Source organism: Gymnogyps californianus, chromosome 3, assembly GCF_018139145.2.
Source record: "Gymnogyps californianus isolate 813 chromosome 3, ASM1813914v2, whole genome shotgun sequence".
Lineage (NCBI taxonomy): Eukaryota > Metazoa > Chordata > Aves > Accipitriformes > Cathartidae > Gymnogyps > Gymnogyps californianus.
In genome coordinates, this window is record NC_059473.1 from 23,954,995 (window position 1) to 23,975,675 (window position 20,681).

Here is a 20,681-nt window from a genome sequence, read left to right on the forward strand (position 1 = left end):
GAGGACTGCCAAAAAAGTGTTATTTAACAATTTACAGCTGACTGCAGAGGATGTTATGGAGCTACATAATAATAGCACCAACTATATCAATCGGCAATGTCAGATGAGAGTCTGAATGTGTTTTAGAGTTGACTGGACCCCTTTTTGGAAACTGTCTATATGGTATTAAGAAATACTGAGGATCTTAAATAATTTTTAATAAGGAAAAGTAGCTGCTGAAACTATTGTAACATACCTGGGTGTTCAGCTGGGGATTTTTTGAGGGAATTCAGGAGGAAAAGAAGAGACACCAGTAATAATGCAATCTTATAAATAATGTTCCAACCAGAATGCTTTAGAGTTAGTACTAAAACAGCCCTCCCAGTGCCTGTGTGAAGTACGCAGAGCAGCTGTTTCTACTGAGGATTCACAAGAGAAGGGGCATTTCTTAAAACTGGAAACATCGCATGGAAAGTAAAATGGCTGCTCAAGCATTTGAGCCTGAATAATGCCAAAGATGCGCAAGTTTCTTTATCTGAAAGATGGAAAGACTGTGTTCAGGTGAAAATTGGGTGGTGTGCATCACTGAAAGGAAGGAAACAGTACAGGTACGACAAATGAAATCCATGAAAAGAGGAAGAGAAATTGGGCTAGGCAGATCACAGAGGGAGACACAATCCCAAGGGGCACACAAATTGGGACCAAAAATGTGAGAGGAACATGTATTTGGCCTCCTTTCACACAGGCAGGTACAGCATTTACTGGCTCTGGTGTCTCAAGCTCAGGATGCAGTAAAAAGGACAGGACAGAGGCCATTTTTTACAAGTGTCAAGAATTGTTGCTAAATGTGTTCTGTTCTGAGGACAGTGGCACAATAGTACTTGTTTTGATATTTTGAAGAATGCTTTTAAATGACTTGGAAATACAGAGAGACCAGGTAATCTTCTAGGTTGCTCTGGAGCCAATAGCGAATGAAGAAAAACTCAGCCTGGAGAGCGTGCCAGTCATAAAAAAATATCCAAAAGATAGGAAGCGGAGAAGAGGTGTAAAGCAGAGTTTTATTTGACATCTTAACTAATGATCTGGAAGAAAGAACAGTAGGTTAATTAAATTCATAGATTGGATTATATTACTAGTGACAAGGTGGACAGCAAAATAATATAATAGGACCTACAGAGACTCAAAATTCCTGACCAGAAAATGACAAAATTCAGCTACGTTGGTAGTCTAAAACATGCTGAATGAGAAAGTGTGCTGGAAAAGCAGAAAACTGTGTGACAATTCAAAGTATATAAGGTTATAAAACCTCAAAGTATAATGAGGAAACAAGAACACCTTCTGCCCTACCTCATGTTAATTTTGGGTTACATATTGTTTATGTATTGTAAATTGTAACTTCAGAACCTAACCTAATACTCCCAAGGGTGAGTGAGTAAAGGAGATTCAAAAGTGAACAAAACAACGCATCATCTTTCTGAAGTCAAGAAGAATTTGTTTATGACTTAAGAAAAGTAATAATATTTTTTCTGTATGTATGTATTTGTATTAACGTTATAACTGTAATACAAATTAGATGTCCTGAGCCTAGTAATACATTTTTTAAAGTTTTTTGTCAGCTAGTAATTAAAGTACTGTCCTGGTTTCGGCTAGGATACAGTTAATTTTCTTCCTAGTAGCTGGTATAGTGCTGTGTTTTGGATTTAGTAGGAAAATAACGTTGATAACACACTGATGTTTTTAGTTGTAGCTAAGTAGTGTTTATACTAAGTCAAGGATTTTTCAGCTTCTCATGCCCAGCCAGCAAGAAGGCTGGAGGGGCACAAGAAGCTGGGAGGGGACACAGCCAGGACAGCTGACCCAAACTGGCCAAAGAGCTATTCCATACCATATGACATCATGCCCAGTATATAAACTGGGGGAGCTGGCTGGGAGGGGGATCGCGGCTCGGGAACTAACTGGGCATCGGTCAACGAGTGGTGAGCAATTGCATTGTGCACCACTTGCTTTGTATAGTTTAATTCTTTTAGTATTGCTATTGTCATATTATTATTATCATTATCATTGTTTTTCATTCCTTTCTGTCCTATTAAACTGTCTTTATCTCAACTCACGAGGTTTTTTTTTCCTGATTCTCTCCCCCATCCCAGGGGTGGGGGGCAGTGAGCGAGCGGCTGCGTGGTGCTTAGCTGCTGGCTGGGGTTAAACCACGACAAGTACCTAGGTAAACAAAAGATCCTTCTAGAGGAACACTTTCTTTCTTTGCTGCTGAGATAACCTGATTTAGAATGTGGTTAAAGTCAGGGGCGGAAGTGCTCCATGTCAAAAGAAAACAAAGGAGCAACTCTGCTCTAACATCTGCACTGCACTGCCAACTGCATTTTCTGTCTAGCTGTAAGAGGCATCCTTCTGGCTAATAGAAGTTGCACTGACTGTAGGTTCTGAGTTTACAATTTTTATGATGATTCTACTGACTGTTCTATATGATTTGCTGTGCATACAGTGTGCCACTCTATCGATACAGGAGTAAGTCTACAAATAATTATTTGATTGTTCAAGCGTGTAATTTTCTCGACAGCACCTAGAAAGAAATCCACAGTTAAAAGGCCTTTTCAAAATTCATTTCCATGTAAATTTTATTTTGAAAAAAAAAATCCTTATATAAATACTATTCTCTTGAGATCACATTGTCTGAAGAACTGTGGTCATAAATAAGTGATCATGTGCTATAAGAAGAAAATTCCACTTATTTTTATGTGAAAGAAAACCCAAGAGCCCATATTGGGAAAAACTGTTTTTTAGTTGTAAGGGTTTCAGATGACATGTTTCATCATAAATGAATAAATAAATAAATAAATAAGAATTGGGGAGAAAAGAGAAGGATAATGTGATGGTAGATTATATCTCCATATTGCAATCTACTCCACATTGAGAGATCCAAATGGCCTGTAAGGCATATGAAGATGATTCATATTAATGGACTATTTTATTAAGGTGCAGTATGGTTGAAGGCCACAAAATAGCAGCATTCTGTCAGATACATAGTAGTTTATTGAAGTCTGATAATGCTGGAGGGCACAGGATTTTAGCCAAGTTACATTTTATTTGACTGCAGTCATATTAGTGTCCGTACTAGGATGTGTTGTACACATTTTCATATACGTTTTTTTGCCAGAGAACACATTGCGTTCTGTTCAACAGATATTGCCTTACTGATTTTTTTTTTTTTTTAACTACTTCTAGGTATGTTGTAATGGGATTCTGCACGACAATAAACCTGGCTTCCAATGCTGTGAGGACAAGTACATTCCATTTATTCTTAATTCACCAGGGGTTTGCTGTGGTGGTCAGATACACGCTGTGCAACCGAAACATCGGTGCTGTGGTGGCTATTACACTAGGGTATTAGTAGGTAAGAGACAACTCCTTTCCAGTGCTTGAAAGAAACAAAACAACAAAGTTGATGTATCTGTTAAACCAAGGAGAATGAAAACACAGCAATAAATGTGGGATTTATCAAGATTTCTAGATGTCTTTGAGACTTGTGTTCAGTGGGATAAGCAAAGAAAATTGCACGGACTTTGTCTTCTAAACACAGTACACTGTTTATACAAGAAAGGCTTAATTGATGAAACCTGATGATTGGGTCATTTCCCAGAGAACTAATTTATGCCAAACTATACTTAATTGCAGTAAGTGCCGCATAATGGGGAGGGCAGTTCTGCTTAATAGGAACACCATCAGGCAATTTAGTGGTGCGGTTTAGTTCTCTGCTTGACTTGACCCCATGTGATTTTCCCTAGCCATTTCTTTTGTGGAACAATTGTTAGCATTTGGGGTTGATACGATGGATTACGTCACTTCTACTTGTTTCCGCATTGTCTACTCTTTGTTTCTACCAGTGTTACAGATCAAAGTACACATCCCACATGTATTATCTTTGATGGAAATTTATCCTTTTCTTAAGGCTGATCGTACTCTTATTCTCAGAACTGTTTGGGAAGTTTGCCAAAACTGCACTTCTGTGCTGTTGTCCAGAGTTTGGTTTTCCAGTTTGTTGGTGGGTTTTTGACAGGGAGAGGGGAGGAAAAGGGGGAGGAGAGCCCTTTCAGGGGGCAGTGTTCAGAGCATATATCTCTTTGTAGGCAATTGTCAGGCCAGGAGCTAAAATGCTTCCATTACTCATGAGCTGGCACACATTCCCTAGGCTCAGAAATGCTTGAATTTTTGCCAACACATTCAGCACATCCCAAGTTCTGATCCTTTGAAAAGTAATTCATATATCACAATATTAGAATGCCTTCCATGATGTCATCAGAAAAATGCTATCACATGGAAGAACCAGAGAAGAGTATTTTGCTGGCCTCATTAATCTCAATGTACTGAAATGGAGAGATTATACTGTGACCTCTGTCCCCATCCAGCGGTCTTTGTTAACTAGCTTAATGTTGTTTACATCAAGAAAGAAAAGCACAGTGAAACAAAATCTCTTATATCTGAAAGTAGTTCTTGTTCAGTCAGCAGTCCACAAGCATGAAACAGTGAATGTTTAAACATGATTTTAAACATTATTTTTTTTCTAAGTATACTTGCTGCATTCTCTTTTTCCATACTCTAAAGGGCAGCAACATGAACAATGTTGGTCACTTTTTTCTTTTTTATTTTTATAAATATGCTAATAACCTCAAGCTAAATGTTAATGTGGGTCATTCTTTGATAAGGATAACAATTAACTGGTAAGACTGCATGGTAGTTTTCAGAGAGAGAACATTTTCAAGCCTAGCTTGGAATGGATCCCATTTTGAGAGGTTAATGAGAAGGTTACTGATCCTTTGTGTCTTATGTCTAATAGTTCTTTAAAAAAAAACAGTTTTATTTCCAATAGATGTAAGCTACATTCTGTGTTTTAATACTTTCTCTGTGTAGCAACTAAATTAGATTCCGAGGAATGCAGGAAAATATGATGAAGTATCTAAACAGATTATATCTATTATAGTCTAAAAATTTGTTCTCATCTTTTTTTGTTTATTATTGACTTTATTTGATAAAGTTATTTATACAGGAAACTCTCTAAGCATACATATTTCCCAGATGTTGTTTGGCCAGCTTGATAGCTCTAGATGTACTGAAGCACACTGGGCTGAAGGCATGAAGATTACAAATTAGGAAGGCAGGAATCTCAGTTTCTGAAACAGTAGTGCACAAAGAAGTGCAAGCATCCATCCCAGAAATAAGATGGGAGGAGAGATTCTTAAAGCAGAGCAGAACAAATAATGCTACTACCACCCAGGCACCTCTTTGGCAAGGAATGCGGGGGGGAAGGAAAACAGTGTTCTCCCTCATCTCATTACATCATTGTCCCTCATTACAATCGTATCACATGTTTATTTCTGACAAAAGCTGCATTGGGTGTAGGGCGCTCTGTCTGTAATTCCCAACCTTTCAGAAGAAAAGGACTTGAGATATTACTTTCAATGAGAAAAATGAGTTTTAAAAATCAAAACACATTTATTAACAATCAAGAATCCAAATACTTTAATCACCTCTATTACCCGTCTTCAATAGCAGAACAAAAACCCTAGTCCTTCCAAATGACATTTGAGCCGCAGAAAACATTGCAACACAGAAAGACAATACAAAAATATAACTTTTAGAACACTGGATCAGATCAAGTGCATACACTAGTGAATGAAAATTATTGCCATTTACCATAATTTTTGTGTCCTTTATAGCACTATCTACTCCATTCATAGCACCCAGTTTATCCCAGCCCAGTGTAGCCCACCATTATAGTGTCAGTCTCATTGGGGGTCTTATCCTAAGGCCTTCTCCTGCAAAAGCTGATGCTTTTGCTTAAGTAGCAGCCAAGCCCACTGACTGTGATGGTGGTATTTAATTTTTAAAGTGAGTTTAATCCTTAAGTTCTTTGGGAGATGAAGTCCTGAGCGACACTGAAAAACTCTTTAAGGAATGTGAATTAGTTCTTCAAAATGAGTTTGGAATGATTTTGGAGGAGACAAGGAAATTTTTTGCTGAGAATAAGTAGGCTGACTGTTCTGTCAATCATAGCAAGAACGAACTCTCTTTACTATGTAGCTGTCTCTACTTAAAGGTTTTCAGCTGTATAATTATAATTTTTACAGAAATTATTTTTGTTGTTCTTCTCAGTTTGTCTTTGTCATGCTTGCATTTTGATATCTTACAGAGTCTTGGCCCTGAATTCATGAATGCATGTTTCTTTAATTATTATTACAAATGAATATAATACTTTTACAGCATTCTAAAGCACCAAGTGATTCCATGCTTTCACATGGAACGTTTTGTACATGAAGCTACTAGTGTGTGAACCCAGACTCGTTGCTATTAGGCAAAAGCCTCTCAGGGATTTCAAGAGCTATAAATGCATAAAATCTTTAATTGTATTCGTAAATTGACAGGAGAAGTATGTTGCCCTAACGAAGAGCAAAACAGAGTTTCAGTTGGAATTGGTGACTCTTGCTGCCAGGGAATGCCTTACTCCACATCAGGCAATCAAATCTGCTGTGGTGGATCCCTCCATGACAGTTTCAATCAGCAGTGCTGTGGTGGAGAAGTCATAAGCACGGACTTGGTCTGTTGTGGTGATGAAGAAGAAGGGACTGCACACAGACCTCTCACAGGTAAGTGATAAGTTTTCAAGAAAAAAGGGTCTTCATCTTTCTAAATCTCTTGTGACACTAACCATTCAGCAGTGACACACTCAGATTTACAGTGCGTATGCCAATTTGTTAACATGATGTTGCACTTTACTCACCTATTCTGACAGACTGCAAAATGGTGAGCTTTCAATAACCCTTCTTTGCCTTTGTCCAAAAGCTGCAGGGGCTGGAGACACCAGAAGATCCAAAAGGAGTGCATGATATTTCATTATGCCAGTCAGGAAATAGGACCAGTCCTCTCTCAATGAGCAGAGCAGAGGTTAGACTTGGCTGCCTTGTGCTGCCATGCATCCCAGTGCAGGGATTTTCCATTTGCTCTGGAGATGTGGGGTTAGTCACCTAGAAATTGAAGATTACGATGCTATCTGCTTCACGGTCTATGTCCCTCACTTATGTATCTACATGGGGTAAACCTGCTGCTGTTTAAAATTAACAAAACTTAATCCCTAGCACTAGTCACTTGTTCATCTGGTGTATCCCATTAATCTCTTGCACACCGTAGGAAATTACTCCATCACGCAGAGATACAATCTGAACCCTACTTCCTCGTAAAGCATTCTGTGACTGGTTGGTGACAGAGATTGGAGGTATTATTACAAACCTTATTCAGGTATTTTCAGGTGTCTCTTCTTTCCACAGTTATTAGACAAATTATATACCTTCAGCCTTAGGCTTTCTCAGCCTGACAAAAAGACTTCAGAAACAATTGCAGTCTCAAAGGGGGGCCCGATTTCAAAACACAGAAATAATGAAGGTTTAGTACCCAGTTCTGCTTGGTGTACAAAGATGAGTGATGCAGCACTTTCACCATATGTGTGCCAGTTTGAGCCTCTAGTTGTGCAACTAAGGATCTTAATATATAACTAAGAATCCAGATCTGAAGGCTGAACTCCTCCTTTCCCAAAAAATGAAGTCTGTCTTCAGCTTATTTTTTGCATTCACTGGATCCTTCAGCTGCTGTGGTATTAGAAGTACCCTAGTTCTGTGTTGACTGTCAGGAAGGGCTAATCAGAAGAGCCATTGCAACACTTTCTGCGGTTTCTATACTATCCTTCCCTTCCAGTGGTGACTCATGGACTCATGAAGAGCACCGCTTGCATGATTTTAGCTCCCTCTCACTGTGATCCCTACTTGTGCCTGATCTACAGCGTCTACGCAAGGCTCACAATATCAGCTCCGAACAAGGCCCTCTTGCATAGCCGCGCAATTGTGTGGCTGCCACAAGACGGGGCTGGCTCATAAAACATCTCTTTATGTACTTTATTACTTAAACTCTTTTATTTGCCTGCAGGAGCCCTTTAACAAAATCACATTGAATTGACTTTCTCACACCAAATCAAATCTCCCTGGTCCCAGTTCAGTTGTCTTTGTCAATATGTATTTTATAAATGGAGTGAATTAACAGATGCTGTTGGAACAGAACTGCTGGGGTAGCGTTTATGTTTTTACTGCTCTCTCTGGGCAGATGAGTTGTGTAGGAGTGTAATACAGGTATCTTGGGATGAAAGTTATGTTCTTCATTTCAGTATATATGTATTCTTAACAGTTTTTTTCCTTAAATATATATATATTTAAAAAACCTTTATACCCCTCTTTTTAAAATGTGTTTAGCCTATAGCACTCTATCATTTACACCATTTTTCTTGAGAATGGGTCAGGATGACATTTTTTTGGCTATTAAAAAAGACAACAGTGGCTTTTACATCGCTCACAGGTTTTCTGTGAGGACTTTGTGCTGTGAGCCAGCACACAGCTGAACGCAAATACAGGTTTGAAAGATGAATTAGCGCTATAGTTGAAAAGAGATCGTATTCTTTTGCATTAAGCATAGAATAGATTGTGGTTTCTTATATCGTATACATCATGCTCAATAGGTTTTTGCTTAATTTCTTAGAGTAATTCAGTCTTGCTAAATATATCATGAAAATGCACAAGCCAGGCACAAAAATCTACCTGCTCCCTATACCTATTATTATAATGATTCTAATGGAAAAAATACTCTTACATAAAAACATAATTTACTTATCATTAGCAAATGGATAAGTAGAATTTTGCAAGAATATGGTAATTGGAAAGCTGTTCTCATTGTCTAGAAGGGGAAGAGGTAACAGGGGTTGCTTTATGCAAAAGCTGAAATGCTTCTGAAGCTCTGTTTTGTAGTTGGCAATGAATGCCATAGTTAAAAATATAATGGCAATTTAAGGCTTTTGTTTGGGAGTTTTAGTCCTTGAAAAAATCATACAAGAAAAACACAATCACTAAAAGTGCAAGCCTCGTGCACAGCCTTATTGTTGCGTGACAGTTTGAAAGCAGCATGTTTCTGCAGAATCTAGACCCAGATTTTCACTGAATGTTGGTTTAAGGGCTTGGATTGTAGAACTTTTTCATTTGCCATTGTATACCTTTTTCAGAGAGTCCGTCCTGCAAAAAGAGATGTTTTGTCCATCTCACATTACTCTTTTTTTTTTTTTTTAAATTTCTATTTTCTTAGGGTTTTTTTTTCGCCCCTTGTTGGCCTTATTTAGTGGGGTGACCATAGAGACATCTACTGGCAAAGGCTGGCAGTGATGCCATTGTATACACACATCCTGAGCCCCACTGCTGCAATGTGATTATCCAAAGTTGTCTATTTCTGGCTATAAAGGATAATGTCAGCTAAAACCACTCTTGGATTTTCTCTTTAAAAAAAAAAAAAAAAGAAAAGCTAGTAAAATGCCACTATACTGACATCCCAGACTCATGAAAGATGGTGCTTTGTACTGTTGTGGTTCCTGATCTGTAATAGTTGCAATACCCACATGTAAGCCAAGGATTTTTGGAGTAGTTTGCAATGTACACTGGCTCTGTATTTTGTTGATCCTCTGTTCTGGCTCCAAAGGCTAAGCCTTTTAATACTCATTTTTCCCTTTTGAAAGCATTGGTTTTGCAGATTTACTAAATTAGTAATTCATCACTCAGCTATGTTTGTAAACTTTTTCAGTTGCTGGGTATGAACATGAAATAATTATTGACAGAAATCACTGTTAGCAGGAAGTGTCTTTTCCAGCCCATGGATTTTCTTTTTGCTGTAATGCATTATGTGCCTATGAAACACAAATATATAAAGCACGACACACACATTCCAGCTGATTTACAAACAAATAGTTCGTATTTTGGTATTTTGCTGAATTCAGCAAGGGCTTATAGGAATTTCTGGATCCTTAAGCAATTGAATAAAGTGATTTTTAGAAGGCAAATCAATCCATCAACATTACATGGTCCTATTTTGTTTTTTCTTGGAGCATATTTAAAAATGTACGTTTGAGGTGTCAAGGTTCAGGAGTCAAGTGCTACATGTGATAAATTAAGCAAAGGTCAGAGGCTATGCAATGCAGTTTCAGAAGATTGTCTACCTCTGCCTTTGCAGCTCATTCATGCTGAAGTGATGCACTATGGGAATTACTACCAAACTCTGCTCTGCAACATCTGCTCTCCCTAAGTGAGTTAGTGCACGTCAGACATCTTTATGTCAGAATATTGCAGTGATGGATGCAGTCTTCAGAAAATGCTGCATAAAAATCTGGTGTGCCGTTCTGGCCATTAAGTGAAATTACTATTTAAATTAATGGCGCTGTCACAGTTTATCTGTGCAAAGAATGAACGCTGATTAGGGTATTAAGTAATTAGCAATTTATCACACTGGAACAAGGTTGATAATAATTAAAGAAGTAATGGTTTACCAAAGAAACTAGAAAGGGAGTCACTTCTTGTTATGTGAGTGAAATCTTGGCTGAAAAATTTAATTCAGTTAAACAAAGATGAGGTTCGCAGGGAAAGAATACAGCCTTGTTTGTTTCAATAGAAAAACAGTTCATTATCAAAATTTTAGTTTGCCTGTCAAAAGTCCCTTGGGGCTGTCTGAGTTGCTTATTAGTATTGAATTGAGTCATTTTCTGCATTAATTCTCTACTTAAAATTGGTAGAATCCTAGGACAATTTGGAAAAAGGGCGTGAACAGGAGGAAATATTTACCTCTTGGAGAGCTGGTGATCACAGTTTGATTGCTGTGAATGGAACCAGCCCTGAAAAAAGGTAAAGTATGCAAGTAATGTCACCATTTTTAGTCTTTCCAGTGATTGGATTGAAATGCTCTGAATGCTTTAGCAGGATCATACCCTTAAAGAGTAGTTTTCATTATGTATGACTTCCTAAGAGAGATTTGCTGCAATAAATGGCAGTAAGAAAAGTGGCCACTTTTGCATGTGTTTTAAATGCCTGCATGCTACAGAAATTATGTCAAATACAAACTACTTCGTAGATGTAACAGTATATCACAGCCCTGGTTTTTTGTGTGATATCTTTCTAGTTGAATTAGTAATAACATTTATTTCATTGCCAATTATAGAGGTGTTTGTAGCATTTGGTTCAGAGTTAAAATTTAGCCCTTTCTTTAAATGGCGTGGAGTTCAACACTGGCATTTCACAGTTGCAGAATAATTCATGTGAATATATGGAAAATTACACTGGTTATGATGAGCTTTTCATTTTAAAATAAAATCATTAAAAATAGAAGAAAGACAGTGGAATTAATTTTGGCAGCTTATCAATTCCACTATAGAAATGCAAATTATATTTAGATATTAACTTCTTAAAGAGTAATTCTCTGTATTAGATGACTGAAGCTTCACTGTGGGTATTTGGCAAGTCACCCATTCAGTTCTACATACCTAATATGAACCCCCACTTTAAAACATAAAATATAATATGAAACAGTCTGGAATGCTAAGATACACTATTGGAAGACTGCCCATGTGAGGGGGGATGAATGAGACCTGACTGGAAAGTCCATGGAGAAGCCTTCTCAATTTCTACGTTCTACAGGAAATTTTCATCAACAGTCTGTCTTCGACCTGCTGTGCACAGTACCTTGGTATGGTATTTCATAGCAAAGGTTCTCACAAAAGTTCAGCAATGGTGTAACCTGATTGCAGGGGATCCCTGTTTATTCCTCTAATTCTTGATTGTTTTCAGCAGGTCTAGAAGTCAGGACGTTTACCTCAGTCACCTCACGTTTGAATTTAATCTCACTTTAGCTAAATCTGCGTAATTCCAGCTGCTGATGGTTTTATGCCAAGCTATATTGCATTCTGAGCTTTCTCCTTTCTTTATCTATTTATTTATTTACTTACATTTCATATTCAGATATATTTTTTTGTTTGTTCATTTCAGGGATGTTCTGTTGTGGACAGGAATACGTGAATATGTCAGATACCATATGCTGCTCAGGTTCCAGTGGTGAGTTCCTAGCACATGTTAGAAAGAATGACCAAGTGCCAGTAAAATGCTGTGAGACTGAACTTATTCCAAAGAGCGAAGAATGCTGTAATGGAGTTGGATATAATCCTTTGAAATATGTTTGCTCTGACAAGATTTCAGCTGGAATGATGATGAAGGTAATTGATAGAAAATCTCTCGGTAGCTCTGATTTGACGATGGAAAGAGAAATACACTGTTCATAACTATTTTTCTAAAATAGGAATATAAAAACTCTTGTGTGCATTATTCATTTTCACATTACATCCATATTAATACCGAATGAGTTCACTATGATTGATGTTATTGCAATGAATTCTAAAGGAATTAATAATGATTAGCTGCCTCTGTGAAGTGTTGCCCAGCACTTCAGATTAGTACAGTGGCTAAAAGCTGGCATACTAACAAGACTGGCATGTATAGCCAGCTTCCGTTCTGTGACCGCAGTTCCTGATGATGTTCCTTAAGTGGAAATTGAAATTGAAGTGGCCAGTTCTAAAGTATAAAAATGCTATTACATTTCAATTTGGGCAGGCAGTATGACATAGATTCCCCAATATCCTAAAAAAAAAATAAATAAGAATAAAGCAATTGATATTTTCTTGATGGACTTAATCCTGATCCTATAGAAAACCAGTGGCAATTTTGGCGTAAGCTTCAGCAGTACTAGGATAGGTCCCTGTATAACTTTTAGCAACAATGAGGGTATTATATTTTCGGTCCCTTTTGCACCTAACGAATTATACAGTTTATTTGCACTCTGTTTTCATGTAAGAGTAAACTAAGCGTTGTCAACTGTTATTACAATTTTTGTTTAAGAACATTTCAAAGGATGGAAACCCTGTTTACGTATATGTATATTCTTTTTTTTATATTTATATATTTTTAATACATTTATATTTATATATTTTATTTAATATAATTATTTATGTTTATATTTATAAAGAGAGGGAGAAAGTGGGTGACAGAGGAAGAAAGAGGGTTGGATGTTGTGAATTCTACAATATGGAAATCAAGTGGATATTGTGGAATTTATTACAAAAGTAAAAAGAAAAACAGACCCCATGCTGCCACATACAAGTGTTCCTGTATTCTTTTCATTCATCTGCTAAGTTAATACACAAATATTTCTTCTATCTTCTCCTTTTCATGTCAAGGTTTTCATGTCATTTCATTTTCAGACTGAATAATTTTCTCCTAGAGAAAATCCAAGTGTTGTGATGAGTCAGCTACAGTTCCTCAATGCATTGTATTAGTAGTTCATGCAAGGCAAAAAATGGCTGAGAATAGGTTAATGAATTCTGGTAGATAACATGCTAGATCCACGCCTTAGGTATAAACAAAAGAAGCGCTTTGTATTTCACTTACTTGCAGCAGAAAAGAGATAGCAGTGCTGGCTTTCTGATACGTGTAGATTTACTAACATTAAAAGGACTGATATTCTGAGACATATTCTGGAGCTACTTTATATGTGAATCCAATCCATCTATATCCTACATCTTATATTGATATCTATCACAATGTCATTTTTGTGAAAGTGCTGAGTTTGGGAAATTAAATTAGCTGAAGTTCATAAACAGCTAACAAACTAATTTCAATAGGTGAATTAAGGAAGCATTAGATATAATCTGTTTGGTTTTCCTTCTAAAGTTTGTAGCCTAATGGGAAGAAATATTTGTAGCAAATATTGCAGTACATTTCTTCCTGCAAAAACCTATATTTTATGAGAATTATTGCTCTCTAGCTTATGGTTTGGCAAAAATATTATTTCATGAATTTTAATGGAAACTTGTGGATGTTCAGTGTATGTTTCTATTTCTGTGAATTGTTCTTTATGGGTTAAATCCTATATCTGCATCAACGTTTGCAGAGGTCCTCTTATTGCAGCAAAACTGCTGTTTAGGAGTGATGTGGTGGAGGACACGATTTATATCGCCCATGGATAGAGTTCTCAGCCTTGACAGCTGCCGAGGAATTGCACAGAGCCCTCTTGTGTACTTGGCAAGCTGTGTGAGGGGCTGGGAATTTGCTACTGATTTGCCACGGGATATTGGCCTTTGCAGGAGCAGAATGTTCAAATTCTCAGATAAAATCCTGTTCTCATTTGATTATAGACTCTTCTACTTTCAACAAACCCAGCCATTCGGGCTTCCAGTGGTTAACATTTGTGATGTTTTCATACAAGAACCCTACAAAAAACCCGTTTCTTTTAGAAAGGGTTATAAAAGCATTAATGACCAGAGACAGTAGACAGGCCAAAGGCTGAAAGGGTCTCCCATATGCTAGAAATATCAACGTACTCAATGTGGTTGCTTGATTTGTATGTTGCATAAAGACAGAAAAATACTAATGGAAGCATTTGTAAAGAAAGGAAGATGCAGTAAATATCTTAAAATTGTATGTGTATTCCTTAGGTAAAAGAAGAATGCAAGGCTAATATCCTTTGCCCTTTATCTATGGAGGCAACAGCACATTGTGGAAAGTGTGACTTTGATCCTAGGGAGAATATCTGTGCGTGGATAAAAGGTTCACAGAGTGCTACAGAAAAGGAGATAAAGGAAGGTGTGTGTCCAGCTGAAGAAGAGACTGTCTACACAGGAAGTCCAAACCAGTATTCATTTACAGGTAAGGAAAAGTGGCATATCAGATTGGTGATTTGCTAGTGTATTTCATTCACTCTGGAGAAAAAGATGTCCTGAATGCTATCAAGGATTCTAATTAAACATGAAGCAATTGTAGTGAAGTAGCATTCTTTAAGAATCAGGACATCAGAATCATCCTGTGAATCAGGACAGTATCTTCAGGGAAATGAAATGAGTGGCAAGAAGTTCAGTGAATACATAAGGTCTAAACCTGCTTTCACAAAAGTTGATAGAAGTATTGCTGTATCAGAAAATGGCCCTGACTAAAAGAACAGCTTCCATATCTATCTGTCTTGAAACACAGAAGTAGTCCCATAGGCACAGAAAAAAATAAACAAAAGTTATTTTGTATTTTGATAAGACTGAGATGATCCATATATAACTTTCTTTTTCTAGACCTGAACCTAGAACCTTTTATCACATATGAGTACAGAGTGGCTGCTTGGAATAGCTATGGAAGAGGTTTCAGTGAAATTAGCAGAGCTGTCACTAAGCAAGATGTGCCACAGGGTGTAAGTCCACCAAAATGGGCCAAAGTGGATAATCGGGAAGACATGATACTTCTGAACTGGGAGGAACCACTTCAACCAAATGGTATTGATATAAGTTAAAAAAAGAGTATGTTCTGTCATTCAACTAACAGTGTTCCAAAAATCACAAAACGTTTCTTAATTAATCACTGGCACTGAAATATACATATTCCTAAACTCTGCAAGAAGAATTTATTCTAGGTTGAGATCGTTTTCATTGCAAATAAGAGTAGAGTCTAACTTCACAGAAGACAATTTAGCATGTCTTTAAGAAGTGCCCAGAAGCCTCTTTTGAGAACAGTTGTAATAATAATTGGCAAATGTGATCAGAAAATCACAATCTTGTTACAAAATATTTGGCATGGGGAGAAGTGGGTGATACTCATATTTCCTCCAGGAAATCTTGCTTATGATTTTCAAACAGAGAGAAAACTTGCAATAGCTCTCAATAAAAATTGAGAAATACCGAGATGTTGATGTAGAGGTTGAGGAGAGTAGCTGGTAATTGACATTAGCTGTTTAAACAGGATGATTGTCTGTTACGGTGGTCGCCTAGAGATTTCATTTAGTATTTTCTGTGTGAACAGTAGGTTATTATAGTATACCATCACATAGGATTTCTTAGCTAACAAAAGGGAAAACTTTCTTTCTGCAATAGGTCTTATTATTCACTATATCATTCTCCGAAATGGAATTGAGCGTTTTAGAGGAACAGAAATGAGCTTCACAGACACAAGTGGTGTCCAGCCATACCAAGAATATTCATACCAGCTGCGAGCCTGCACTGTCGCTGGTTGCGCAGACAGCAGCAAGGTTAGTGAATTGATCTTTATGGAACTGGTGCCAGAATTTTATCAGCCAGTGTGGTAACATAAAAATGCTTTTGGAAAGGTGTAATTTGAAGACATGCTGATTATTGAGTGAGTAAGTGAAAAACTTCAATAATCTTATTTGGATTCAACAACTGACAGGTGATTATTTGGAACCTAAGGTTGATACAAGCAAGTGGAAGAAGAAAGCAGTATCTCAGTCTTGGCAAAGCTGAAATTGCACTGTAGGAACTGATGTTTGTTAAAGAGAAAGCTGTACATGATAGAGTAGAGTAAGGAATATTAAAATGCACTTTCTCTAAGCCTTAAAATTAAATCTTTGCTTCTCACTAGGAGGTCTATAGCCTCTTCTTCCTTGGTATTTCTTAGTTTATCTGCTTTAGCTCTAGTCTACCAATTTGTTCAACAACCTTCTTATTCTGAGCCTCCTTCCACGATATTACCCTTCACTGGCTTTCCATCTCTGCACCTGCTTCAGGCTTTACATTCACTTTGTGTAGAACCTGCCTCTGCTTCACTTTTAAGCAAACAGAATCTCTGCCCTCCCTTTGTCACTGCTTCATTTCCTTTTGTTTTACTTTGAATCATGGATGCCTTTCACCAGCACTACTATTTAACCAGCTCTAGTTTCTATCCTGCAAAGTACCTGCCTTATTCATCATTTGGAAAAACTATTTCTTAAGTGACCTCTTTTTCACAATAATATCCTTGCCTCTATGAAAATGAATTTCTAGGACTGCAAGTGTAAGGTCTGTGGGGCAGAGGTGGGGAATAATGACTGTGCTTTGTAATTATAATATCTATGGGATTAAAAAGTTGAATTTTTTTTTTCAGGTGTTTAAACGTTTTTCTTCTTGGTGCAAATCTCAGCCAAAAGTATAAGAAAAGAAACAGTGATGCAGAGGGATGGAGATAGGCGCATAGTCCTCTACCTGCACACAGAGCTGTAGTTTGGAAGCTATGTAGGCACGGTTGCTGCAACCATCGGCCTGAGCTAATAAATTCTGCTTATTTCACTTGCCTGTAATTAAGGAGTTTACTGTTGCAAACACTGAAGTCTGCAAGTAGGGACTGATTCCACCAAATGCACTAAGACAATATATTATAGAGGGCACATTTTATATTTACGGCATAATATAAATACTTTATGGTGGTAATAACAGAAAAAGAAAAGTGATTCTCAAAGAGAAAGAGGTCTGACTCACTTATTAAACCAGTGTAATTTGGAAATGCCTCTGTAGGACACAGCAGAAATGTGTCAATAGAAAATTAGCTTTTTCCTTTTTCTTCTTTTTTTGTAGAAAGAGCTTAACAAGTGCAAAGTTATTCTAGCTTTCAAAATCTTTGGTTTCCTTACAAAAATATGGAGTTGCAAATAACTACAATAGAGCTCAGATTGCATGGGATATATGGAGGCTTAGCCCCATGTTTACTGGTGCTTAAAATATATGAAATCAGGCAGTTAAAATGCAGAGACACTGACAAACCATATGGAAGAGAGTTATCAAGAGTTTTCAAGCAATACAGTTTTTGTTGTTTCACCCTGTGCTATACACTGCAGCTAAAACGTGGTGAACCTGTTGTGATAAATTGTAGACATAGACTTATGTAATGTATTCAAGGTCAGATTTCATTGTGAAAAAGGAGGAAAAAAGTAACTAGTTCTCCAGGCCCTCGGTAATGATATGCCAGCCCAAACAACATTTTAAAACAAAAGTGACATTCTCATTGATCATGGTATCTAGTGTACTATTACATTAAATTGCTGTTTAATTCATATGTCTTCAGGTAGTTGCAGTCACTGTCCAAGGAGTCCCAGAGAGTGTTCAGCCACCAGGCGTCAGTGCTTTGAACTCAACAGCATTACATTTAAGCTGGATTGCACCCAAGAAACCAAATGGTATCATCAGAGAGTACCAGATCAGTCAAGTAGGGAAAGGACTTATATACACCGATGCTGCAAGCAGAATGCAGCACACAGTATCAGGTAAGGAGGCAGAGCTCTCTGACAGGCTAATGTCCTGTCCTTAAGATATAAGACAGTATTTACATATTAAAAATCCTACTTGTCAGTAACTTTTAAATGCCCAGTACTGTGTACAATTTAGAATGCTTTATCATGACTTTACATATCTTAAATTTATTCTTCTCAATCTCTTTAATTTCTGGCTGCTGTTTGTTAGAATATTAATAGATTTAATTTCAAAATTCTAAAATAACTCTATCCAGCTCGATTCAAGATGCATGCTTTGTGGTGTGCTCGAGGTCTCAGATATTCTGTGTAGGCTTGCCATCCCTTCACACAGATTCAGCTCTCTCTTTTACAGTCATCAATGTGCAGTAATGCAGTTGAAGTCACTAGTGCTGCTGTGAATGTGCAGCAGTGTAGGAGCAAGAAGGATCCAGTACTTTATGCCTGAAACAATAAAAAGGAAAGGAAGACAGAAAGGGAAAGATCCTGGATTCTGTTTATAATCTTACATATTCCTTTTAGCCATTTTCTAAATACTTGGTGAAATTTCACTAGTGTGTATGTATCTGAAAGAAGCTTTAGTCAAGGGATTTTGGAGGAAGGTTTGACTCAGACCTCAAATGTATCATTTTCACATATTCAATTTCTAGTTATATTTGAATGTTACACTGAAGCAAAATTATTCTTAGAAATGTTTCTGTTGAACACGAAAAGGGAACATAAGCATTCTGGGATATCTTTTTTCCCTCTTTGACCTCAGGTTGCTCATCAAATTCCTGTATCTATGATTTTTAGGAATTCATAAATATGTTATTTTTTTCCTTTTTTTTTCTATACGAGTGGGAAACTTAGAGATTCTTATGTTATACACCACATGATAGCCACCCAAAGAGTAGAAGTTGACTTAGGGCACATAAAACCTATACAGCATAGATGGCATTCTCAACCACCCCTCAAAGCATGAGTCCTGAGTCAGAGTGGATTCCTTAGTGCTTTAAAAGAGTCCATCCTTGCTGCAGTTACTCACAGAGGAGTAAAGCATTGCTGTTCTTCTTTGACAATATGCTCAAATTCATCAACTGTATATTATGCCTGTCTCCATATTCAGTGCTTCTGGACATGAGATATTAACTAGAGTATGCCAGTTGGTGCTACGTGGTTTAGAATTGCTGTTGTAAGTTTATGTTGTAAGTTTATCTTTACTGTAAAGAACACCTACCAACAAGGAATGATTTATCAAACGCATTGAAAAATATTTCTTGTGCTCCCACTTCCTTCCCAAAAGGCAGTTATACCTCCAGAGTAACTGAGATTTTAATGCAAACAATGCTGTTTTTCTTACTAGTTGGAAGGGAGAAGAAATGAAAGTACCTCCTGAGAAACAAGGATCTTTTTTCCTTTTGTGTGCCTGTTCCGTTAAGCCACTGTCCAATGCTGCCATGTTAAGCTAGGAGTGAAAGAAGTGATCATTCCTCCTGACAGTCATAATCAAATCTTGTGCTGTTTTCTTTCTGCAGGAGCTTCCTTGGGTAATAATGTGCAATTCATGGCAGTGATTTAGCAATGTGGATAATTATTGCTCTCTAAATTAAAAGAATCAGATAAAACAATCAAATTTATTTCATACATAATCTCAAATGTTTGAACTGTTGTCTTATTCCCTGTGGATGTATGTTTTGATTTTCCCATCTTCCTTCTTTTTCTTTTTTTTTTTCCCCCAAAACTGTCTGCTTTTCCCTGAGCAACAGTTGAACATTAATGAAGCTGTAGCATTAGTATTTCTTGAGACTTTGAATCTAGGGTCTTGCAAATAACAGACAAGAAGGCTAGCACCTTGCCACTGCACCATTGTCTTGCTGCTTATTTTTAATTACATCAAAGCTTTGGAAACATGATCCCACAAATGCTTTGTGGGAATAGTGGTGAATGTGCTCATCATGTGAAATCCATAAATTGCTTATAATCCTCTCAAGATGTTAAAAAAAGCATTAAGTAATTGAAGACAGGAAGTCCTCAGTTAATTATTTAGCGGTGTTATCAATGCTTTAAGCAAACTGAACCATTTTCTGCTATCTCACTGAGTTGAATGCCACTGGGACCTAGGGGCAGCAGCCATCATCTTCTCATATTCTCTAATGCAAACAGCACATGGCAGCTTGTCAATAAAAGACCTTTTTATATCATTTATTACTGAACACTTCCACTACCCTGTACAGAACAATTTGGATGACAGTTATGGCATTGTTTCACTTTGTGTTACTACTACTTTACAAATGGGCCTGCTAATGCTTTGCAGTGGGGGCCAGGCAGAGGGTAAGACTGAAGAAAATAATTAGGGGAATTGTAAAAGAAAGCTAAGAGTGCCCTCTTCAGCAGCAGCAGGTGGGTTTATAGCAAAGATTCTTCTCAACTCCCCCTTTTTAATACACTAAAGATAATATCCCGAGTAAGAGGCTTTATCAAGAATTTGTAGGATCAATCATCTAGGTAAAAGCCAAGCAAGATCATTGATGTTTATTTTAGTAAAAGAAACGGTATTAAGAAATACTTTATGACTGAATGGTTTGAAATTCTTTCATCTGAACATATTCTCCATTTCAGGGTAGTGAAAACTGAAGAGATACAGAAATGTTGTCACTGGTCAGCTCTCCTTGCAGCACTGAATCATTAGTAATATTTATCTAAAGGAAACTCTTGGGAGTGGAGGGGTTGTGTGAGGCTGTGGTCAGCAATCTGACATC

The 20,681-nt window shown here is 37.2% G+C and overlaps 1 protein-coding gene across 1 annotated transcript in view; it reads left to right on the forward strand.

Moving 5' to 3' along the window:
* The window catches only part of USH2A (usherin), a 396,109-nt gene that overhangs the window by 300,101 nt on the left and 75,327 nt on the right, over nt 1–20,681 (forward strand). The window contains 7 exon segments of the mRNA XM_050894852.1: nt 3,220–3,388; nt 6,414–6,635; nt 11,883–12,106; nt 14,381–14,591; nt 15,005–15,202; nt 15,797–15,951; nt 17,757–17,955. Coding sequence (XP_050750809.1) covers nt 3,220–3,388; nt 6,414–6,635; nt 11,883–12,106; nt 14,381–14,591; nt 15,005–15,202; nt 15,797–15,951; nt 17,757–17,955 — 1,378 coding nt within the window.